We start from the raw sequence: 24,223 nt of genomic DNA, 5'->3' as shown, positions 1-24,223 counted from the left end.
TATTCAAATATTCTTTACATTAATTTTGCTAAAAGGGACTCATCTGGCTTTCACTTTAGCGAAATCCTGTTGCAGTACATCAATGTTGATAGACTGAGCAATATTATTTTCTATTGAAATTAGTGCCAAACCATTTAGTTTTTCTTGACTCATGCTTGATCACAGGTAGTTCTTTATTAATTGTAATTTAGAAAATGTTCTCTCTCTCTCCCCCCCTTAGCAACTGAAACGGGCAAAGTCAATAGTATTTTCAATGCAATCAGTGAATTTGCAAAGAGTTCTTCAAGGTCGTTGTTATAAATCCACTTCAAAACCATTTCTGGTGTACTGTTTTGTTCAATTTTTCTAGATCATAATTTCAGCTCTATTTGCAGTTCTTCTGCTTCAGAAAAAAAAGAAGAAAAATTAGGAATACAGCCCTTACACGGAACTCAACAATTAATCATAAATTGATTCATGATACATCAAAAAATAAAGAAGAACTATTTTAGGTATATTTTCGTAAATTTTAATCAAAAATTACAGTGATATAATCGGGTCCAGGATACAATTTCAGAATTTATTTGTTCGTTTCTGGGAAGATCTGAAGGGGCCCGAACGGAAGACGATGTACATTCGTAATTATATGTACCATTCATTGTTCTTTTAAACTCTTATCTCATATTTTTTGACATCTTTTAGGTGTGTTTTCTTCTGCAGCGCCTGTGTATATTGCACACTTCGCACACACCACCAGCTTGGCCTGCTCCTCACTTTGCATGTGGATTGTGCTATTAAGGCCAGCAAGAGCTGGCCTTGACTCAAACTCCTGCAATTGTCGACACCTCCAAGTACGAGTGAAGTATGGAGGTAAACATGCAGTCACAAGCAAGGTCAATGCGATGTGCTGTGGCCTGGCACACCTGTAGTGTGTGCTGTCGCATTTTTGCGATGCGATACAGCCTGCTGCAGCAATAGTGTGTGCTTAGCTTTACATTGAATATGAGACCGATGATACTCGATTCTAACCAAGTTGTTCTGTTAACATTTCAGGATTTGTGAAGTGTTCCGTCGTAGGAAAAGTTTGAAAAAACCTGGTGTAGATGATGATGGTAGTAGTGGTTCGGTGTAGTAGTTGGTGGAGACTGAGAATTGTAGAGTAGGTGCCCTCCCTCAGTGAGTCTTTGATCTCCTTGGAGGTCATGAAATAATAATAATAATAATAAAATAATAGTATAATATAGAATTTTATCTGAAATAAATTTTTCATTCATTTTATCTGAAAATGTAGAAAGATTTCTTGGTTCAGTTAGTAAGTAAATTATAGTAGATAAGAAATTATCTTCACAACTAGGTTATTTCTATATAGAGGCTGTTGGCTTCACATAATTAATTCTTTACATAATATAATTTTTGTCTGGTATAATTTATTATCTGAAAGTATATTTATATATTTACAGTGTACCACCCAGAAACCAAACAGTTTAACTCATACAAGTAAATAAAAATTTTTTATGGACTATATACAGATAAATCGGCCTTCAGAACACATGCAATTGCAGACAAAAAAAAATATTGGTGGTGTTAGTAGGTGGTAGATGATGATGGTAGTAGCAGTTTGGTGTAGTAGTTAGTGGAGACGGAAGTAGCAGGGATTTTCTCCCAGAAAATCGGGTTTTTCACCCTGCATACAGACAAATCGGCCCTTCAGAACATACAATTTACAGACAAAAAATACTAGTTGTGGTGGTGGTGGTGGGCTGTAGATGGTGTTGGTGTAGATGATTGGTAGTAGAGGTTCGGTGGAGATGGAGAGTTGTACAGTGGGTGTCCTCCCGTGATGAGTCTTCGTACTCCTTGGAGGCATCATGAATAATAATAATAATATGCAGAAAATATCAGTAACCTATAGATTGCATTAGCTGTAGAATTGCTATTAGTAAAGAGGTTCTGAATCAGTGATCACTGATTCGGCACCAATGCAACAGTGTGATAGAGGCAAGTTGAGAAGAGCTATGATTGTGAATAAGTTAGTGTGGAGTTTGTGGATGTGTTCTGGAGCTAGTTTGATGGATAAACGCCTAATAGAAGACAAATGGTTTGCATTTGAATGGATTCAGAGTAAGGTATCTTAAGAAAATATTGCTCAGTAAGATTTCAGACGAGCAGATTGAGGGAAACTAGAATGTCTGACTGTGTGTGTGGGGGGGGGGGATGTAGGTTAGTGAGGATGTAGGCAATCTAGAGGTGAGTAGGTGATGAGGAGAGGAGAGGTGATGCTGAATGTAGGCCTGCCAAGTTCTTAATTTTAGGAAAACCAAAAAAGGTGTAAGGGAAATTGTTAGATGAAAAGATATTACAGTTCTTGTATACTAATGGTAGAAGTATTTGAAATAAAGGAAGAGAGTTTTTGGTATTAGTTAGTTAGTTAGTTAGCCTACAGTAAGACATAAAACATTGAAAGTTTTTTTGGCCTTGTAAGTATCCTAAGTAATTATACTTAGAAGAAATTATGTTCTTGTTTTAATCCTTTACCCAGACAAAAGTTTGCACAAACAAAAGGGGACAAAAGTTATGTCATTACTGAGACTTGATTGATGGAGGATGATATAGGGATAGAATGCAGGAGTATTCAGATAGGACAGAGGAAAGAATTGGAAAGAGGAGTTTTGTAATAATAGCAAAAGAATTGCAGCCAAAAAAAAAAAAAGAATAAAAGGCTTTTTCAAGTTTCCAGGTAAAATTTCAGCCACATGCGATATGTAGTTCTCGTTTGGCAAATGTTTAAAATGACCTTGTTCACTTTTTCATAAAAATGGAGAAAAATGAGTTTAAACGAGACAACATGTAATGGAGGAGACTTGAGGACTGAGAGTAGTACTGGATCTAGTCACAAAATCAGACCAAAGTAATTATCATTGATCAAAATAACCACATTGCTTTTGCTTGAGAAAAGCAGTCATATGATCTTGACTTTGGGAAATTGCCAGGCATGCAAAATTATTTTGTTAAGAAGGGGTATATGTGGAATTACAAAGCAGGTGATTATGACAAACTCAGGAGTTAGCTTAAATAGTGTGACAGCATAAGAATTGGGGGAAGAGGGGAGAGAGAGAGAGATGTTAGCATGGGAAATGGTAAAGGGATATTTGAAGAAAGCAATATAAACTTTATACCCATTGTCAGAAGAATAAATCAGGTAGGAGTTAGATAGATGAATAGCATCATGAAGCAGGAGTTGAAGTAAAAGAAAAAAACTCTGGAGGGAATATTAAGAAAAAGATGATTACCAAGCCCATGAGCAGCAAAAACAGACAAGAAGGTGCTATAATGGTAAGGAATTCCGACCTAGTTGGCCAAGTTGTTAGTGTATCTGCTCTCCAGCCAAAAGGCTACCGGTTTGAATCCCACCGTGAGCATGGATGTTTGTGATTGTCTGTGAAAGTGATGGTGGTTGGCAGTAGATGGCATTGGTGTAGATGATGAAAGTAGTTGTAGTTGGTGGATTGAGTGATGGAGACGGAGAGTTGTGGAGTGGGTACCCTCCCTCGATGAGTCTTTGGACTCCCTGGAGGTGTCATGTAATAATAATAATAATAACCCCTCTTTTTCACCTGTCAACCAACTTTTGCAACCCACAAACCCTCAGTCTATCCTTATAGGGAGCATTACATACATCACTCAGCATCTTGGTCACTCGCCTCTGGATCCTCTCTGCTGCTTCTCCCAAGAAACCCAGGTGACCAGACCTGAGCACGGTAATCCAGGTGTGGATGTATTGAGGCATCATAAATTATGAAAGGAAGTTAGTTGATTAGGCCAAAATAAATCCCAAAGAGGTCTTTTGCTATGTAGCAAGTAAAAGGAAGAATGGGTGCTGATGGTTGGAAGATAACAGAAGCAACAAAGTAGTTGAGTTACTGAGTGATCATTTTGCAAGGATGTAGCATTCATGTGGAGATATTACAGTGCCAGATGTGACAGTAACTGTTGGAAGAATAGATAGATGAACTGGAGGTGCTTACAGTATTGCAAAATCATAAGTGAACACAGTCACAGCATTAGATGGCATATCAGCCATCTAATTCTGGCTAGTAAAGTACAAGAAGCTCAGTACTTGGTCTGTTGTTGTTTAATTTGCACATCAGTAATATAGGAAATGATTTAAGAGAAAATATTCAGTTGTTTGTTGAAGCGAGGAAGCGCAGTAGTCTTTGACCATGATAGAAATCCTGGATGACTTTAATAAACTGGCAGTATAGGCAATGGTAAATGGCTGCCAGTTTAACATGGCGATGTGTAGGTTCATGCACTTTGGAATGAATCATTAGATTATGCGATTTGAAAAACAAACTGACAAGAAAGTTACATCTGAACTACTGCATGTAGATCTGGTATCCTGGATTCCATGAGCATGAAGAAGTGGTGGAGAGGATCCAGAAATGAATGACCAAGATTGTGGCATGTCTATGGAATGCTCCATATAAGAACCAGTTGAAATATGAATTAAACTGGTTGAGCTACTTTTGCTTTGACATGTCCTACTCTGAGTAGTGCAAGTTGCAACACCTTCTAGTAAAAGTAGTCAAAGTTCAAAGTATATATATCATATGGCTTCTCTTAGTTTAAAGTATGATTTTTAAACAAATTTTATCATCTTTAACAGTTTATATATATATATATATATACATACAGTGGTATCTCGCTAATCCGAACCTCTTTAGTTCAAACCTTCCAGTAATCCAAACTGTGGTTTGAAAGAAAAAAAAAAGTTTTATTTATTACATATTGTTATTTTGTGTACTATTATTTTTATTTAATAATTATTATTTTAACTATTATTATTATTTGTTTTATTATTATCACCAATACAGTATAACTACGGTGATACACAAAAAGAGGTAATTCAAAACATGCATAATTTGGTTAAAAATATAAATCCACATGTCGAAATTTCACAAACAGATGTTAAGGAATGGATTATAGGTAGAACCGAAAGTGAATTCGAAATCAAATGAGATGCTGAAATTATAAATATGACGCTAGAGAATGAATTAGAAGATGATGACGATAAAGAGCTTGAAGAAAAAAAAAGTAAAACATGAAGAGGCAGTTGACAGTTTAATATGTGTACAGAATGGGCTAAGCAGAATGATACGCCATTCCACAAAATTTTATTGCTAATGCAGCTCCAAGAAGTACCATTGATTTGCTGAAAAAAAGTTTAGCTTTTTTTCAGCAAAAGAAAATAACTGACTTTTTTTACAAAGAAATAAAAACACCCTGTTTTTTGTGTTGTACAAGAAAGTGATATTTTTTATGCAAATTAAGTTATGCACTGACCTATGCAATTTTATTAAATCAGAATCCTCAACAATACAGGTACATTGACAAACTAAATTTATTACTAAAATAAACTTGTATACTGTATTATTTTTTAAGTTTTACAGTAGCTTTTTTTTTATCAGTTGCTTCATTTATTTACAGAATTAAATTGATGTACCATTAGAATCTGATTATTTTTGTCTTGAATGCTAGTTATTGTTGTCTCTTGGGGGGAAATTCACTAATCTGAACTTTTCGCTAATCCGAACAAGCACGGTTTTTATTAATTTGGATTAGAGAGATACCACTGTATATGTTAAAGATACCAAGAAATTTTATATACTTGGTTTTAATCCTTTTCCAAAGTAAGCAAAACCGAAGTTTTGCACGTCAAATGCCAGCAAAGGTTGGTCAATTGGTAGAGCCTCTGCTACTAATGGCTCAGCAAAAAGTTAAGCAAGTTTGAGCATGGTTAATGGTTGGAAGGGGACCAACTGTTCATTGCTGTTGGCATACTCTCCCTCGATGAGTCTTTGGACTCCCTGGAGGTGTCACATAATAATAATAATAATAATAAATATATTCACATCTGAGCTACTTGTATATAGAGGCTAATGACTTCAATATCACTTGCCTTAGTACATATCCCATAATGCAAAGCACCCCCCCCCCCCCCACCTTTCAGACATGTATAATATAATGCATAATGGGGAGGGCCACTTCCCAGACCAGTTTCGACCTTTATTAAGGTCTCTTCAGTGGGAGCCAGACCCAAAAATTTTGGTTTTGCTTACTTGGGAAAAGGATTAAAACCAAGTATATAAAATTTCTTGGTATCTTTAACATATAATACACACAAGGTAAAAAACTTTCTACACACACACACACACACACACACATATATATATATATACATACATTAAAGATACCAAGAAATTTTATACTTGGTTTTAATTGGTTATATATATACATATATGTAGCCTGGTTGGCCGAGTGGTTAGCGTATCCGCTCTCTAGCCAAAAGGCTGCGTGTTCGAATCCCGCTGTGGGCATGGATGTTTGTGATTGTCTGTGGAAATAATAGTGGTGATGGTGGACAGTATATGACATTGATGTAGATGAGGTTGAGTGGTGGAGACGGAGAGTTGTAGAGTAGGTGTCCTCCCTTGATGAGTCTTAGGACTCCCTGGAGGTGTCAAATAATAATAATAATAATATATATATATATACATACACTAAACATCCACTTCCTGTGGGTAAAAGAAGAAATTCTTATGCTTGACTGATACAAAAACTGAAATGTTTTAATTGAAAGAGACCCTTCCCCCTTTCAAATATTTTTAATTACACTTGAACAAGTAGTTGTCTTGACAAGCACTGTTTAAGAAACATTGCAGGTAATATGCTGCAAAAGTGACTAAGACACTCAGAACAAACATCGTTTTGGCAAATTAAAATATTTTCTTTCACTCTTTTCATTAAAAAAAATATAAAATATGAATAAATAAATAAAAACCACCAGCTAAAATAAATTTGTTTAGACACGAGCAAATTGTGCTTTTTTTACCATAATTAATCGTGTATAGCCAGTTGATGTTATTATTATTATCCTGCCTCCATGGAGTCATAAGACTCACTGTTGTTGAAGATCCTGCTGTGAAACACATGTACTTCATCAAACTGTAACTGAAACTCGTTCATTGTTCCTGCACTATACTCAAGCAATGCATTCCATCTGCTTACATCTTACTTATACAGCTTACAGGAATGGTCTTTCTTTTTACCCCTTTCCCTTCTCATGCACACTCCATTTTCATGGAGTGTGCGTGAAAAAGGAATGTGAGTAAAACAAAGTGATTTGTCTCCAGATCAGTTCCAATATTATTATTATTATTACCACCCCAAGACCTCACGGAGTCAAAAACTCATCTGGGAGGTCCTTTTATCACACACACACAGCTCATCATACCGTGTTTTAAACACGTTCAAACTCTTTGCAGACACCGCATTCTCAGGCAAGGCATTCCAATCATTCACAACTCTGCACGAAAAAAACCTGCCACTCACTCCCTTACTCACACCCTCTTTATACAGTTTCCAGGGATGACCTCTGGTTCTCCCCTGATCTCCCACTATTCTCTGTAAAACTTCTCCAGCATTGATCCTATAATAACCCCTTACCAACTTGTAGGGTCTCTATCATATCTCCCCTCTTCCTCCTGTCCACCAGACTCTGCAAATTACATCTTCTCAATCTTTCCTCATACTCGACATTCCAGAGGTCAGAAACTACCTTAGTCAGTCTCCTTTGGATCCTTTCTATCTCTTCATCCTTCTGAAAACCCAGTGACCAAATCTGGGCACAATAGTCCATGTGTGGCCTAATCAAAGCCTTATACAACGGAACAAGAATCTCCCTATATCTACACGTCAGTGTCCTCTGCATCATTCCCAGAAGCCTTTGTGTTGTCTTCACAATTTTGGTGATGTGTCCCCTAAATTTTAGATCCTTATCCACTATCACCCCCCCAGATCTCTTATTTCCTCTACCTCCAACAATATATTCTCACCAAGCATAAATTCTGCATCCCATTTTTATTTTCCAAATTTTAAAACCTTACATTTTGCAACATTCAACCCACAGCTCCATTTCAGTGCCCAATTACTCAATTTATTCAAGTCTTCTTGTAAGGCCACGACATCTTCACTACCCTTCATGGTTCGTCCCAACTTTGCATCATCTACAAACAACTGAATATCTCCATCCAAATCTCACCTATATCATTAATATACAAGTTAAACAGCAATGGACCTAAAACAAACCCCTGAGGCACTCCACTAGTGACTTTCCTTTTTCTGGATATCGCTCCTCCATACACAACTTGTTGATACCTATCAGATAGCCAGTCTCCAATCCAATGCACCAATCTAATATCCAACCCCATCTGCTCTAATTTGACTGTCAACCTGTCATGAGGTACTCTATCAAAAACCTTTGCAAAATCCAAGTATATTACTGTGTATCCTTTTCCTCTGTCCTATATCTTCCTGATATATCCTCATCCTCTTGAAAACCAGGTGAGCAAATCTATTCTCAGTAATCCATATGAAGCATTATCACTGTCTCATACGTGAGAGTCATAACCTCCTTGTCTCTAATGTCAGTGTCCTTCATATAGATGCCATAATCTCTTATGATGTCTTAAATTTTAGGTTCTTGTATACTGTTATCTACAGAATACTTATCTCCACCATCTTATGGGATTCTCCATACACGCATGTGCACTCACACACACACATACATGCACACATACACTTGTATATCCTGCATTGAAATAGGATGTAGAATAAAGAACATTGAATTGGTAGCTCCACTCACATTCATATACTCCTCCTATAAAGCTTCAATATGTATTTTGCTCCTCATTGTTCTCATTTTGCATCATCTGCAGACAACTGCATATCCCACACACACCTCTGGACTGGACTGGATGCCATATGAATTGTTGTAGAACTATAAAGTTATCTTCCACAACATCATCAAGTATTACTTTGCCTCTCCTCATCAAAAGAAAATTAACTACATTTAGAATACATTGTGAAAAATATACTCCTTTATAACTTGCCACAGGAATAGACAGATCATTAGTCAGAAATAATAAAATCAAAATCAATTTGTTTTAAATTTTTGAGAGAAAAACAGTTTACTTTAAACATTATCACTTATACTATCTTCTTTATGGTATGAGCTCAATATCATTTTAGGACAAAATGTGAATTTATTAAGTTGCTTGATATTTCACTGCATTTAAGCCTACCTCCAGCTACCATTCTGCATTTCAGATTTCTGATGGCTTTTTCTACTTCAAATATTGATATGTGTTCCTGATTGCATTCCTTTTCAGTGTTTTCTGTCACTGCTTGTTTCATTTAGCAATCTTTCAAAGTAATTACTCCAAATATCGAGAATTTCTTTATCTTCAGTTTCCACATATCTTTTATGATCTCTATTTCTTTTTACAGTACTCTTTCTTCAATTTTCAACTTTTTTGAGTATCTTTCAGAACATATTTCCTCCTTCCTGATATTTATTATTATTATTATTATTATTAGCATATGACCTCCATGGAGTCAGAGACTCATTGTGGAAGGTATACATGCTATTGCATGTAATGCTCATCCAACCTTGCATTAAACTGATTCAAGGTGCCTACATTCACAACACATCCACTGCATTGCATCCACTCACCAACCACTCTCCATGCAAAGAACCTGCTCCTCACTCCTCTGCTCATACCCTCCTTATACAGTTTCCAGCAATGGCCTCTTGTTCTACCTCCCTTTCCCATTCTATGAAAAATCTCTTCCATGCCAACCCGATAACAACCCCTGACTAGCTTATACGTCTCAATCATACCCCCCCCCCCTTTCTCCTATTCATGAGGCTCTGCAACTTATATTCTCTCAATCTATCCTCTTGCTCCATATTCCAAAGACCACTCATCACCTTTGTGAATCTTCTCTGGACCATTTCCAACATATCCTCATCACCACGAAAACCCAACGACTTAATCAAGGCCTTCCTTATAATGGCATCATAACCTCATTATTTCTGCATGTCAGGGTCCTTCGCATCATCTATATTCTTCCCAAAGTCTTCCTAGTCTCTCAGAACACAAACTGATTTATTAGCTAGGAATTTTTGTTATGCTTGCTCCTTTTCCATGAACTTTTTGTGTTCACCATTGGATCTGATTTTTCTATCCTCACAGATAACTTTAAGATGTTTGCCAGGCTACATCACAATATTTTCTTTAGAGTTTATTATTGAGCCTCCAAGGTGTTTTTGTCTTCTTATCTTGATTCTTTTCTTCAAATGCTAATTTTTTTTTTGAATAATATTTTTATGCATATGTCTACAGTTCACTTCTAAAAGCTGATTGACTTTGATTCTTTTAATATTTTCTTAATCCTGCTCAGAACTGAATGGAGATACTTCCTATTCCAGATCTAAATTCCTGTATTCTTCTTCTTTCCAAGATTCCATCAGGAACATCAGGAGTCTTCAAATGCTTTTCATCGGTTCCTTATCCTTCCTATCGGTCTTAGTTCAGCAAAACTCTTCTTCTCGCATTCTATTAAAGTCGATCTCCTCCATGTATTTTTAGGACAGCCACGCCTCCTCTTTCCTTATGGATTCCATTCCAGGACCGCATGACAGATTTCTTTATGATCTTTCCTAAATGTTTGTCCAATCCATCTAAATTTTGATTTTCTGATTTCTAGGTTGACTTTTTGCTGATTTGTTCTTTTCCAGAGATCTTCGTTAGTAATAATTTATGGCTACCATTAGCATGCTCTGCATACTAACATTTCGCATCCATATAAAAGAACTGATTTAATACATGCATTAAATATTTAAAATTTTTTATCTGTGTGAATATTTTTCATTTTCCATACTCTACTAAGTTTAGCATATGCACTTGCCTTTTAAATTCTTATGTCAACATCTGTAGTTGCTCCTCCATCTGCAGATAAAACACTGCCGAGATATGTAAAATGTGAAACAGTTTCGATTTTTCCATTTTTAGTTGTACTTGGTGCCTTGTTGTTCATATTGATTCTTATTTCTTTTGCTTAGTTTGTAATTATTTTCAAACTTTCAGTGATTCTTCTTGTAATGTGGTTAGTTTGTTTTGGATATCTCCATGTCTGTGAGCAATTAGACATTACATCATCTGCATAGTCTGACTAGCTTATACGTCTATACGTTAAATGGATGAATAACACTATTAAGCTTGAGCTGCAAAAAAAGAAACGATTGTGGAGGGAATTTAAGGAGAAGGGTAACCATCAGGTGCATGAACAGTATAAAGCTCAGGCCAGGATGGTAACAAGGGTGGTAAGAAAAGCAAAAGCAGATTACGAAAGGAAATTGGCCATGCAGGCTAAAGAGAATCCCAAACAGTTTTTTCAATATGTTGCAAGTAAAAGGAAAAATGCTCATGGTAGAATGATCTTAAAAAATGCTGAGGGTAGGGAGGTAACTGAATCAGTCGATGTTGTGGAATTACTGAGCGAGCACTTTGCAAGAGTATATCATCCAGGTGGTGGCTTTGCGGAAATGGAGGAACCAACAGCTTATACTGGAATTGTGATGAATGAGGTAGAGGTAACTATTCTATTACAGAACCTCAATGTCAATACATCTATGGGATTGGATGGTATACCAGCTCGTGTCGTACGTGAAGTGGCCAAAGAATTGTCAGTGCCCTTGACCATTATGTTTAATTTCAGCCTCAGGACTGGGTCAGTCCCAAGGGGGTGGAAAGAGGGGAAAATAGTTCCACTGCACAAAGGTGGTTCCAAGGCTGCTGTTGAAAATTACCGGCCAATCAGCATAACAGGAATCATTATCAAGGTCTTGGAGAAAATAGTCAAGAGGAAAATACAAGATTGGATAGAAGAAAATGGGATACTGTATCGGGGACAGCATGGTTTTGTGAAGGGTAGGTCATGCCTCAGTAACTTGCTCACGTATTATAACACAGTGACGGCTGAACTGGATAAGGGTAATGGGTTTACAGTGATTCTGCTGGACCTTGCTAAGGCCTTTGACAGGATACCACATGGAATTCTAATCAGTAAATTGCAGCATATGGGAATGGACATAGGGTTGGTGAGATGGATAGGAGGGTGGTTGACGGAGAGATATCAGAGAGTGGTTTACTCAGGAGTAGAGTCCACAAGACGGCCTGTGACTAGTGGTGTACCACAAGGATCTGTTCTTGGACCACTGCTGTTTAATTTGTTCATAAATGATATAGGAAAGGATCTGAGAGGAACAGTTCATTTGTTTGCGGATGATGCGAAGTTGGGTAGGGCAATAGTGAATGCAGATGACGTCAAAATTTTGCAGGATGATTTGGATAGATTGGAGGTCTGGGCTAGGGAGAATGGATGTCAATTTAATGTGGCAAAATGTAAGGTTATGCATTTTGCGGTGAAAAGATGGGAGGCAGTTTACTGCATTGGTGGAACCGTGCTCCAGGAAATTGATGAGGCACGAGATTTCGGAGTGTTGGTGGATAAGGAATTGAAATTTAGGGTACACATTGCAAAAGTGGCCAAATCAGCTCATCAAATCACTTGGTTGCTGAAGAATACGTTGACAAGCAGAGACAAGCAGGTTATTGTTCCTCTGTATCGAGCCTTGATAAGACCTCATCTCGACTACTGTGCTCAGATTTGGTCACCTAGGTTTCTTCTTGATGGGGAGGAGGTGGAGAGGATCCAGAGGCGAGTGACCAAGATGATAGCAGGTCTGTGGAATGAACCGTATGAGAACAGGTTGAGGATTTGTGGGTTGCAAAAATTGGTTGATAGGCAGAGGAGGGGAGATATGATTGAGACATTCAAATTACTGAAGGGTTTCTATAAAATTAATTCAGAAGATATTTTTGAGAACAGGGCTGGTTGTGGGAGGACTAGGGGACATCCATGGAAACTGGGCAAAAGTGTGGTTAGTAAAGGTGTTAGAGCTGGGTTCTTTACTTTTAGAGTAGTGAATGAGTGGAATGCGCTCCCTGAGTCTGTGGTGGATGCTGTGACAGTGAATGAGTTTAAGGCGAGGTATGATAGATACTGTATGAATGTCGAATAGTTGTGATGAAAATGATTTGGGGCCTCCCTCAATGAGTCTAATGACTCCCTGGAGTTGCCCGTAATAATAATAATAATAATAATAATAATAATAATAATAATAGTCTAGCTACCCAAAGTTTTATTTATTTTCCATGATATTCTTTTGGTATGTTTCATTGCTGTTTGTTCTAGAACTTGATCTAGCACCAGTATAAATAATAAGGGAGAAAGAGCAGACATCCTTGCTGCACTCCAGATACAGTTTGACAGGGTTGTGACAGATATTCATTATGCAGTATGGCATTGGAATTTGTTATATCCATCCTATATGAGATTTATTATCTTCTGTGGCATATAAATACTGTCATATCCTGAACCAACATGGAGATATCGCTATCAACAATAACAAGTCAATTAGACTTTTTCTTCTTGCATCTTCTCTGCATTTGAATTAGTGCACATCTTTATGTTGGAATGTGGTATAATCACTAGATCTTTTCTTCAACAAAAATCAAGCGGGTGCTATTATTATTACCTTTGCTCTTTTCTCCAAATTTTACAAAAACTGTTGTAATATGTGTGGTAATAATTTCCTACTCTGCTGTTTACTTCTCCAATAAGAACTATCTTTTCAAATGACTTGGAAAAATTCCCACACTTTTTTCCTTAGTGGGACCGTAGGCATAAATAAGCCTTATCGTCTAATTCCCCAAGTTTGATGTTTTTCCACATTGCTCTACTCTATACTGTCTGTCATTCAAGAAGAATATTCTCATACTTAGTGTTGAATATAGTAGCTACTCTTTCCTTTCCCCTGATCCATATTGTCTGAATATAACATCTGCATTTGTTATTAACACCTCAACCGGCCATGATGTCAATAGACGTCCAGCTAAGTCTAGATACGATTCTGTAACACCCATTGAATAACATGGATAAGAAATGCAATTTAGTCTCACTATTTCATCCATCTTGGCTGGTAGAGAGGTTAAGAAGAATCTCACAAGTTTTGGCCTTCTTTGTTTCAGCAATTATGTCAACCTAGTACTTCTCTCTTCTGTCAGTTCCACTTCTTTTCCATTAATGGTATACCAATCTTAAATTCTGCTGATGGTAATTTGGAAATTGTTTTTCTTTTTAATTTTATTTTATGACTAAAAAACATATCGATACCAGTGATCTTTTATTAGTTGTTAATAGCACGCCACAAAAAATTATAAAAAGACTAGGTTCGCAAACACTAATAATCTTGTTTCTTCATCAGAGCTTTTTTAAATGGGAAAAATGAAAAAAGAAGATTAATCTGGAGTTAATCCTAAATTATCTGGAAATCACTAATCAGATCTCTTGATACATCTTTAATTTCTCCAATAATTATCTACAAACTCTACAAGGAGAAGCTGACGTGCCTTGTGTCACAAGTCATTCATCTTCTAAGATTTATTTATATGGTATGATGCAAACAGTACTGAACTTCGACACCACCTTCAGTACATGCACTATGAGATATGCCATTAAACTGCATGTACATTAATAGAAGAGTATGTGTGGAGTCTAAGCCATTACATTTAGCTGTAGCAATGGTGTTGACTTTGGAAGAAAAGACGTTTATTGTTGAGCATTATTTTCATTCATACACAATTGGTAGAGCAAGTGATATTTCTGAGCAGCTTGTTGAAGGACTGGGTATTCCACCATGACCTACCTTCAAACCTCGATGAACTAAGGAATAAAATTACATGATATGTCCAGCAGATGCCACAATTAATTCTAAATCCTTGTTCCCTAAGATGATAGAGTACCTTCACATGCTCTACAAAACCTGTCTTAAAAGACAAGGTGCCCATTTCGAGCAGGTAATCTACCATCGTTAATGCTTTATTCGACCAAGATTCCACCAGTAGTTGTGGATGTACATATCACTACGTGTAAACATATATTTCTTCTGTAATAATAAAACTGTTTACTCCATAACATATATATTGAATTTATTCATTTTTTTCCCTTTTTTTTTTTTTATTTTGCCATGCAGTATTAAAATGCAAGGTGCTGTATTTAATATAGACCGCAGTCTTCATTTCTCCCTCTTAAATTTAAAAAAAAAAAAAATTGATGAAGCCACTGGATTGTTGACGTTAGTGAAACTAACTAATTTTGATTTTTTTTCTAGTGTACTATTAATGATTCATGAAAGTTCCTTGGTGCTAGTATATTTCTTTCTTTCTTTCTTTTTTGTTTCTTTTGCTTTGACTTCATTATAGCTGAAAATGTTGCTTTACAATCAGTATTTTTCAACCATAAATATATGGTGGAGAAAAGGAATAAATTTGTCTTTCTACAAAATGCTAGATATTTTGTTTTTTGCCTTTACCCAAAGTTGTGTGATTTTCTTCAGTTAAATATTGATTGTAATTCTAAATCTAATTCTACATCATCCCCCTAAATACTTTTTTGTGAGGATAGGAAATGCAAGGAGGAGGAGGGATGCTGTGGATGACAGCAGAAGAATTTGTCTACATTATTATTATTATTATTACATCACACCTCCAGGGAGTCCAAAGACTCATCGAGGGAGGGCATCTACTCTTCGTCTCACTACTCCACCAACCTTCATCATCTAACACCAATGCCATCTACTGCCACCACTAGTATTTTCACAGACAATTACAAACATCCATGCCCACGGCAGGATTCGAACCTGCAGCCTTTTGGCTGGAGAGCAGATACGCTGACCACTCGGCCAACCAGGCCCTCTTGAATCTCCACCTACATAAGGTGGAGATTCAAGAGGGAAATAATGGAAGATTTTGAGACAATATGGTGGAGATGAACAGGATGAATTATTTCATTAGATGTTGCTTTAGTTCTGAAAAGTGAAGAATAGTGACAATGAAATTTAGCATAATCAAATTCCTGATATGTACCCTCATGGGGTGTAGAGGATATTATGACATTACTACATGAAAAGTTTACATCATTATGAACTTCCTGCAGACTACTAATTTTCATCGTATTTAGGTGACCATACTGCCTGAGATTAGCTCTGTTCACACGTTGCTAATTATGGAGTATATTGCAATGTGTGGGGAAGTTGAGACTGAGCAGATATATATAGTAAGTGGTGATAAAGGTGATTGGGCAAGGGTAGATGTGGTTGGGAAATCACAACTAACCAGGGGCATGGATTGGACTGGTTATAGACCTCAAAATGAACTGCTGTGTTTGTTTGTTTTCAAATGCTAGAAGTATTAGAAATAAAGGGATGAAATGGTCTCAGTGATTGAGTTTATGTGACCAAAATCATGGAATAAGTGAAACAAGGTTGAATGAAGATGATATCGTAACAAGAATTGAAATGGAAGGAGCCAGTATTTTTCGCAAGGATAGAAAGGGTAAACAGGGAGGGGGAGGTGCTGCTGATGATAGCTGGGGAATTAAGTACACATAAGGTAGACATGAAAGAGGAAAATAGTGGCAATGGTTATGAGGCACTGTGGTGTAACATGGAGGTTGAGAGGAAGAAGACATATTTAGTTGGATATTGCTATAGGCCTGGGAATGTGGAGGGTCTTGATGAAGAAATGTATAAACAACTTGAATTAGTGAACAAGGGAAGGATAATTATTATGGGTAATTTTAATTATGGTGGGATAGATTGGAATAAAGAAATAGCATTTGGGAATAAAGAAAATGAATTCTTGAGTTCTTGAGAGATAACTATCTCAGGCAGCGTGTAAAGAAAGGCACGCGAGGATCAAGAGTTTTAGATCTGATGATATCATCAGAGAATGTAATTGTAAGTGGGGTTTCACACTTTCCTCCAGTTGGTGAGAGTGATCATGAAGTGATCACTTGAGTTGTGGCTAGCCATATGCAGACTTTTTGTGAGGAAAGGATATATGTGGAATTATAAGACTGGTGATTATAACAAGCTTAGGGGACATCTTGGAACTATAACATGGAAGGAGTTGAGCGGTAAGGAAATAAATGCTGCTTGGGAACTGACAAAGAAATACATAACAGCATTTTTTTTTTTTTGTAACTGATGTTAAAAAAAAAAAAATGAATGTAAAATGAAAAGGAAACATAACAGCATCAATGTGTGAATGTATTCTGAAGGCCAAAAGGCTGAATAATATAGGTGTAAAATGAATGAATGAGGAGCTTAAGCATGAAATTTGAAAGAAGATACTTTGGAGGTGGTACAAGATGAATAATGGCAATAATCAGTTACATGAAGAGTACAAAGAAGCCAGGAGAGTGGCTCAATTAGTAAGGAAACAAAAGTACAGTATGAGCAGAAATTGGCAAATCAGCAAAGAAAACCCTAGAGAGTTTGTTAGATATATGGCAAGTAGAAGGAAGAATGATCATGTTAAGATGATGTTAATGGATGAAAATGGTAGAATGGTAACTCCTGCAGAAGACACTGTTGAGGTATTCAGTGATCATTTTATAAGGGTGTTTCATCCTGATTAGGGTGGAATCATGAGGAACTTAAGTCTACAAGACATAGAAGAGGATGGCTTAATTGTGCATTTGAGGAAATAAATGAGGAGATAAAAGGAAATAACTTTGATGACAATAAGGTGACAGGATTTGATGACATATCACCATGTGTCTTAAGCGAATGTTCCAGGGAATTGGCAGTAGCATTATCATTCTTGTTTAATAAGAGTGTTACAACAGCACAGGTTCCAAGGGAGTGGAAAGAAAGTAAAATTGTTCTACTGCATAAAGGTGGTGATAAGGCTGTGGCTTCAAATTATAGGTAATGGTTTACAGATGCATATAGAGGAGAAGGAGTTATGTCCATACAAAGTAGAGATGCAAGAGGGAAATAGTGCCAGTGGCTTTGAGGCAGTATGGTGTGAGATAGAGGTGAATGGAATCAAATACTTGGTTGGATGTTGTTATAGACCAGGTAATGCGGTTGGTGGTGATAATGAAATGTATAATCAAATTAGTCAAGCAAATAAGAAAAGGGTGATCATTATGGGCAATTTTAATTATGGCAATATAGACTAGAATGATGAGTAGCAACTGGAAGTAAAGAAAATGAGTTTCTTGAGTTTTTGAGGGATAACTACCTCAGAAAGTATGTAACAGAGGGCATGCGAGGATTGAGGGTCTTGGATTTGGTCATCTCATCAGAGGATGTAATCATGAATGAGGTTTCAAATCATCCACCAATTGGTGAGAGTGACCATGAGGTGATTACCTGGATGGTTGCCAGCAGTGTGAGGACCTCTGTGAGAAAAGGGTATGTGGAACTGAAAGGGGGGGGGTGATTATGAAGAGCTCAGGAGACAGCTTGCAGGTTTAGCATGGAATGAGGAGTTAGCTGGAAAAGTGAACAATGCAGCTTGTGGGATTTTCAAAAACTATCTAGTAGATGCAATGTCTGAGTGTATTCCAAGGGTGAGAAGGTTAAATAAGATAGGTGTGAGATGGATGAATAACAAGAGGGCATTGTGGAGGTAGCATAAGAGAAGTGGAAATAACCAATTCCATGAGGTCTACAAAGACCAGGCAAGGAGTGTGACTTGGTTGGTGAGCGTAGCTAAAGAGAGGTATGTGGAATTATGAACAGCAGTTAGCATAATGTAGCCAAAAAGAATCCTAAGGAGTTTTTTCGATATGTATGTAGCCAGCAAAAGAAAGAATGATTATGGAAGGATGACATTGATTGGAGGAAACGATATAAAGACAGCTGTTGCAGAATGTGTGGTGGAGACACTTAATGAGCATTTCATAAACGTTTTCCAATCTTGTGAATGTGACTTCATGGAGAGATTGACAGCAGTAGATGATGGGGAGGAGAGACAGACTGTAAGTGAGCAAGAGGTGTATGGAGAGTTGGGTAAACTAGATGTTAATATGCGGGACTTGATAATATATCACCACCTATTCTGAAGGAATGTGCCAGGGAGTTGACACCTGTCTTGACATATTTGATAAGTCTTGCACTGGTCAAGTCCCTAAGGCGTGGAAGGAGGGCAAGATTGTGCCACTTCATAAAGGAGGTGATCGAACACAAGCATCAAACTATAGGCCTATTGTGTGTCATATGTTATGGTTAAGTTGTTGGAGAAGCTTGTGAACACTAGGATCCAGAGTTGGGTTGACAACAATGGTATTATCTTTGATGGACAGCAATGGATTTGCTAAAGGGTGCTCATGTTTTAGTAATCTACTTATTACAATAAATTGACTGCTTCCTTGGACAGAGGAGAAGGATACACAGTAATATACTTAGATTTTGCAAAGGCTTTTGATAGAGTACCTCATGATAAATTGATAGTCAAACTAGAGCAGATGGGGTTGGACATTAGATTAGTACATTGGATTGGAGACTGGCTATCTGATAGGTATCAAAAAGTTGTGTATGGTGGGGAGCGATATCCAGGAAAAGGAAAGTCACTAGTGGAGTGCCTCAGGGGTATTTTTTGGTGCCATTGCTGTTTAACTTGTATATTAATGATATAGGTGAAGAATTGGATGGAGATATTCAGTTGTTTGCAGATGATGCAAAGTTGGGACGAACCATGAAGGGTAGTGAAGATGTGGCTTTACAATAAGACTTGAATAAATTGAGTGATTAGGCACAGAAATGGAGATGTGAGTTCAATGTTGCAACATGAAAGTTTTAAAATTTGGAGAACAAAGATGGGATGCAGAATTTATGCTTAATGAGGGATATATTGTTGGAGGTGGAAGAAATAAGAGATCTGGTGGATAAGGATCTGAAATTTAGGGGACACATAGCCAAAATTGTGAAGATAACACAAAGGCTTCTGGAATGATGTGGAGGACACTGACATGTAGAAGTAGGAAGATTCTTGTTCCTTTGGAGAAGGCTTTGATTAGGCCGCACATGGACTATTGTGCCCAGATTTGGTCACTTGGTTTCAGAAGGATGAAGAGATGTTGGAAAGGGTCAAAGGCGATTGACTAAGGTAGTTTCTGACCTCTGGAGTGTCGATATGAGGAAAGATTGAGAAGATGTAATTTGGTGTCTGGTGGACAGGAGGATAGAGGGGAGATATGATAAAGACCTATAAGTTGGTAAGGGGTTATTATAGGATCAATGCTGGAGAAGTTCTACAGAAAATAGTCGGAGATCAGGGGAGAACCAGAGGTCATCCCTGGAAACTGTATAAAGAGGGTGTGATAGAGAGGCAGGTTTTTTTCGTGCAGAGTTGTAAATGATTGGAATGCCTTGCTTGAGAGTGTGATGTCTGCAAGGAGTTGGATGTGTTCAAGACACGGTATGATGAGCTGTGTGTGTGATAAAAGGACCTCCCAGATGAATCTTTGACTCCGTGAGGTCTTGGGGTAATAATAATAATTTTGTGGCAAACGTAGCCCAAGTTCTCAATTTGATTCATATTTTTTGGTATCACTTCCACTCAATACATTTGAAATTTTCATATTTTTTTAGTTAGTTAAAGTGACGGAATCAAATGAGAAGTACATAAAAGGAATGACAAATAGCTTATCAGTTTATTCACTTTATTTATATGTTATTATATCACTACTCAAGTTTTCATTTTTTCTATCTCAACTGCACTACTTAAATATATATGCTACACCTTAATATTTTTACATTTTCATCTTTTCGTAGGTTCTCAAGATGTATGTGAACCTTGATGAGTTCAAAAAATATGTTATAAACCAGCTTCGGTATCTTGACCAAGAACTTTCCAATGTTCTCATATCCACTCCATCATTGATGAGAGCCTTTGAAGAGAGACTGCCAACATGGAAAGAAGCCAGAAACATTGCTATTGAAAATATCACCAGTCTGGCAGAGGATCTTGACTGGCATCATTCTAATGTGAATATTGCCAAATTGATAGCAACAGGGCTAACAACAGTCTGTTCAATTGGACTTGGTTTGCATGCATGTTCAGCATTTCCCATCAGAGCTAGTGCAAATGTCATTCAAGGTATGCAGGTAGGAGCAGGTTGTGGAGGTGCAATGTTCGTTGGAGCTAGTCTGACAGAATTTGGAATCACTGTGAGTGTGCAAAAGAAAATTAGAGCTATTCTGGAAGAGGATGATAAGAAATGGGAAGAACTGTGGGAAGGATTTGAAGCTCTTTATCAGCGCTCAAATAAAGTGAACAGTTTGATTAATAAAATCTTCGATGATTCCTTTTGGAGTATGCTTAAATCGCTTCTTAAGATCTGTTTTGAAGCCTGCATTGTGGTGGGAGGTGCTTATGAAGCTTATGACTGGCTTCGTAAAGTACAAGATTTTGGCGATTTCAAGCTGTATGCAAGCATTCTCATAAGCAATTTGCCTTTTCTTATTAAATTATTTAAAGAAAAGCAGGAACATGCAGATCCTACTACGAGAAGTAATTTAGAGTTAGTGGTGGATATTTTGACGTATCTCCTGACTTTTGCAGCAGGAATTCCTTATCTCGGAACAATTATATTTGCTCTACCATTATTTTTTCAATACTTCCAAATGTTTGACTGCACTCCGCTGTGTGCTTTTGAAAGAATTGTACATGTCTTTAAGAGTATGACTCTTGATAAGTCTCCGCATTCAGATCCAATCAGATGTATCGCTGTTGTTCTGGAAACTGAACGGGACATGGTGAGTAATGCATTTGAATCTGCAAGGAACGAATTAAATCAGTAGAAGTTGTGTGATAATGCAGCAGCAGAAACCGAAATGAAGATACTAAAGTTTGAACGTATAACGCTACAATATTTATAACTTAAGAAATAAAATATAATTATATTTTACATTAATAATAATAATAATGTCAAATCCATATGATGTACATATACAATAGAAGTGAAGTAGGATGGCTTTGTAATTCAAATATATTATATTATAATTTTTGCAAAATGTATTTCAAAATATGATTTGTTTTAAAATCAAAATGGTTTTAATGCTTAAACTTCTCATTATGAAATTTTTTTATTCAAGTATGTAGTTATTCTATTTTTTGAATTGTAAATAGCAGTAAAAAAATTATAAGTTATCAAACAAAGAAATACTTAAGATTTATGGAATCACTGTATTGTTTGTGACCTGTGTTGACAAGAATTTGTTTTTACATTAACAAAAAGAAACATGCACACAAAATTCAGTACATGTATAATCTTAAAAAAAAAAAACAATATTAATTGAATAAAATAATTTTGTTCCATTAGAGTAGACTAAACAACACCTTTAAACAACTTGAGACATAAGATGAAATATATTATTAGACGATGACATAGGCTAGGGATTTAAAAAGTAACACGATTGTGAAATGTATATAAACAAATTCTCCTGGTAAGTAAATTATAAATAAATAAATAAGGAAATTTACTTATTTCTTATGTATGTTGAAACATGGAGTCATTACACCATATTTCAACATAAAAATGTGCACACGTTCACATGGAGAGAAGACAAGAAATAAAAATCTCATTGACAACAATGTCATTTTTGATAGTGATATCTTCATGCTACTTCACGATTATTATTATTATTATTATTATTGTTATTATTACGGGCAACCCCAAGGAGTATGATCGATATTGTGTGAATGTCGAATAGTTCTTACAGACTCATCGAGGGAGGCCCTAACATCATGTCAAGAACAACTATTCGACATTCACACAATATCGATCATACTTCGCCTTGAACTCATTCACGGTCATAGCACCCACAACAGACTCTGGCAGCTTATTCCACTCATTCACCACTCTTCAAGTAAAAAACCTAGCTCTAACGCACTTGCTAACCGCACTCTTGCCCAGCTTCCATGTATGGCCCCTAGTGCTCCCACCACCAGTCCTATTCTCAAAAATATCTTCTCAATTAATCTTATAGAAACCCTTCAGTAATTTGAATGTCTCAATCATATCACCCCTTTTCCACCTATCAACGAATTTCTGCAACCCACAAATTTTCAACTTGTTCTCATAAGGTTCATTCCATGGACTTGCTATCATCTTGGTCACTCGTCTCTGGATCTTCTCCACCTCTTCCCACCCATAAGAAACCCTGGCGCCCCTATCCGGGCACAGTAATCTAGATAGGGTCTTATCAAGGCTCGATACAGAGGAACAACAACTTGTTTGTTTCTGCATGTTAAAGTATTTTTCAGCAACCAAGTGATTTGATGAGCTGATTTAGCCACTTTTGCGATGTGCCCCCTAAACTACAACTCTCTATCCACCAACACTCCCAAGTCCCTGGCCTCATCAATCTCCTGGAGTACGGTTCCACCAATGTGATATACTGCTGCTAATCTTTTCACTCCAAAATGCATAACTTTACACTTTGCCACATTAAATTGACATCCATTTTCCTTAGCCCAGTCCTCCAAACTATCCAAATCATCCTGCAAAATTTTGACATCCTGTGCACTCATTATTGCTCTACCCAACATTGCATCATCAGCAAACAAATGAACAGTTCCTCTCAGATCTTTTCCTATATCGGTAATGAACAAATTGAACAGTAGTAGTAGTCCAAGTACAGAACCCTGCAGCACACCAGTAGTCACAGGCTGTCTTTTGGACTCTACTCCTGAATAAACCACTCTGATATCTCTCTGTCAACCACCCTGCTATCCATCTCACCAACCCTATATCCATCCCCATATGTTGCAGTTTACTGATAAGAATTCCATGTGGTATCCTGTCAAAGACCTTAGCAGGGTCCAGTAGAATCACTGTAAACTCATTACCCTTATCCAGTTCAGCCATCACTATGTTGTTAAACTTGAGCAAGTTACTGAGGCATGATCTACCCTTCACAAAACCATGCTTTCCCCTATACGGCATCCCATTTTCATCTATACAATCCTGTATTTTCCTCTTGGCTATTTTCTCCAAGACCTTGACAACGATTCCTGATATGCTTATCGGTCGGTAATTTACAACAGCAGTCTTGGAACCTCCTTTATGCAGTGGAAGTATTTCCCCCCTCTTTCCACCCCCTTGGGACTAACCCAGACCAGAGAGACAAAATAAACAAAATACTCAAGGGTACTGACAATTCTTTAGCCGCTTCACGTACGACACGAGCTTTTCAGGGATACAAGAGGGTACAGTGGATTTGAAATTGGAAGTGACCATCACTTGGTTCTAAGTAAGATAAAAATGAATATCACATTGAATAGAACAGTACAGAAGAAAGTTTTAAAAAGAATTCAAGTTGAGCAGCCTTTACAGGTAAACTGTAGACTCAACTATACAAACATTATTGAAGAAAAAATGAAACAGTTCAAAACAAGAATCAAACCTTGTCAGTGCA

At 37.0% G+C, this 24,223-nt stretch overlaps 1 protein-coding gene across 1 annotated transcript; it reads left to right on the top strand.

The window, feature by feature from the left end:
- The first annotated feature begins 1,008 nt into the window (after positions 1–1,008).
- On the top strand, positions 1,009–22,039 carry LOC150105042 (uncharacterized). Its single transcript, XM_090395465.1, has 2 exons — positions 1,009–1,155; positions 20,576–22,039. Exon 2 carries the CDS (start codon positions 20,585–20,587, stop codon positions 21,602–21,604), a length of 1,020 nt encoding a protein of 339 aa, XP_090251591.1. The 5' UTR covers positions 1,009–1,155; positions 20,576–20,584; the 3' UTR covers positions 21,605–22,039.
- Positions 22,040–24,223: the final 2,184 nt, after the last annotated feature.

The sequence above is a fragment of the Typopeltis vanoorti genome, chromosome 7 (genome assembly GCF_054136105.1).
Source record: "Typopeltis vanoorti isolate ZY-2024b chromosome 7, IOZ_Tvanoo_1.0, whole genome shotgun sequence".
Taxonomy (NCBI): domain Eukaryota; kingdom Metazoa; phylum Arthropoda; class Arachnida; order Uropygi; family Thelyphonidae; genus Typopeltis; species Typopeltis vanoorti.
This window is presented reverse-complemented; position numbering and strand designations above follow the sequence as displayed.

Coding starts and splice junctions, on each gene's coding strand:
- LOC150105042 (XM_090395465.1), top strand. CDS start 20,585: ATGTATGTGAACCTTGATGAGTTCAAAAAATATGTTATAAACCAGCTT.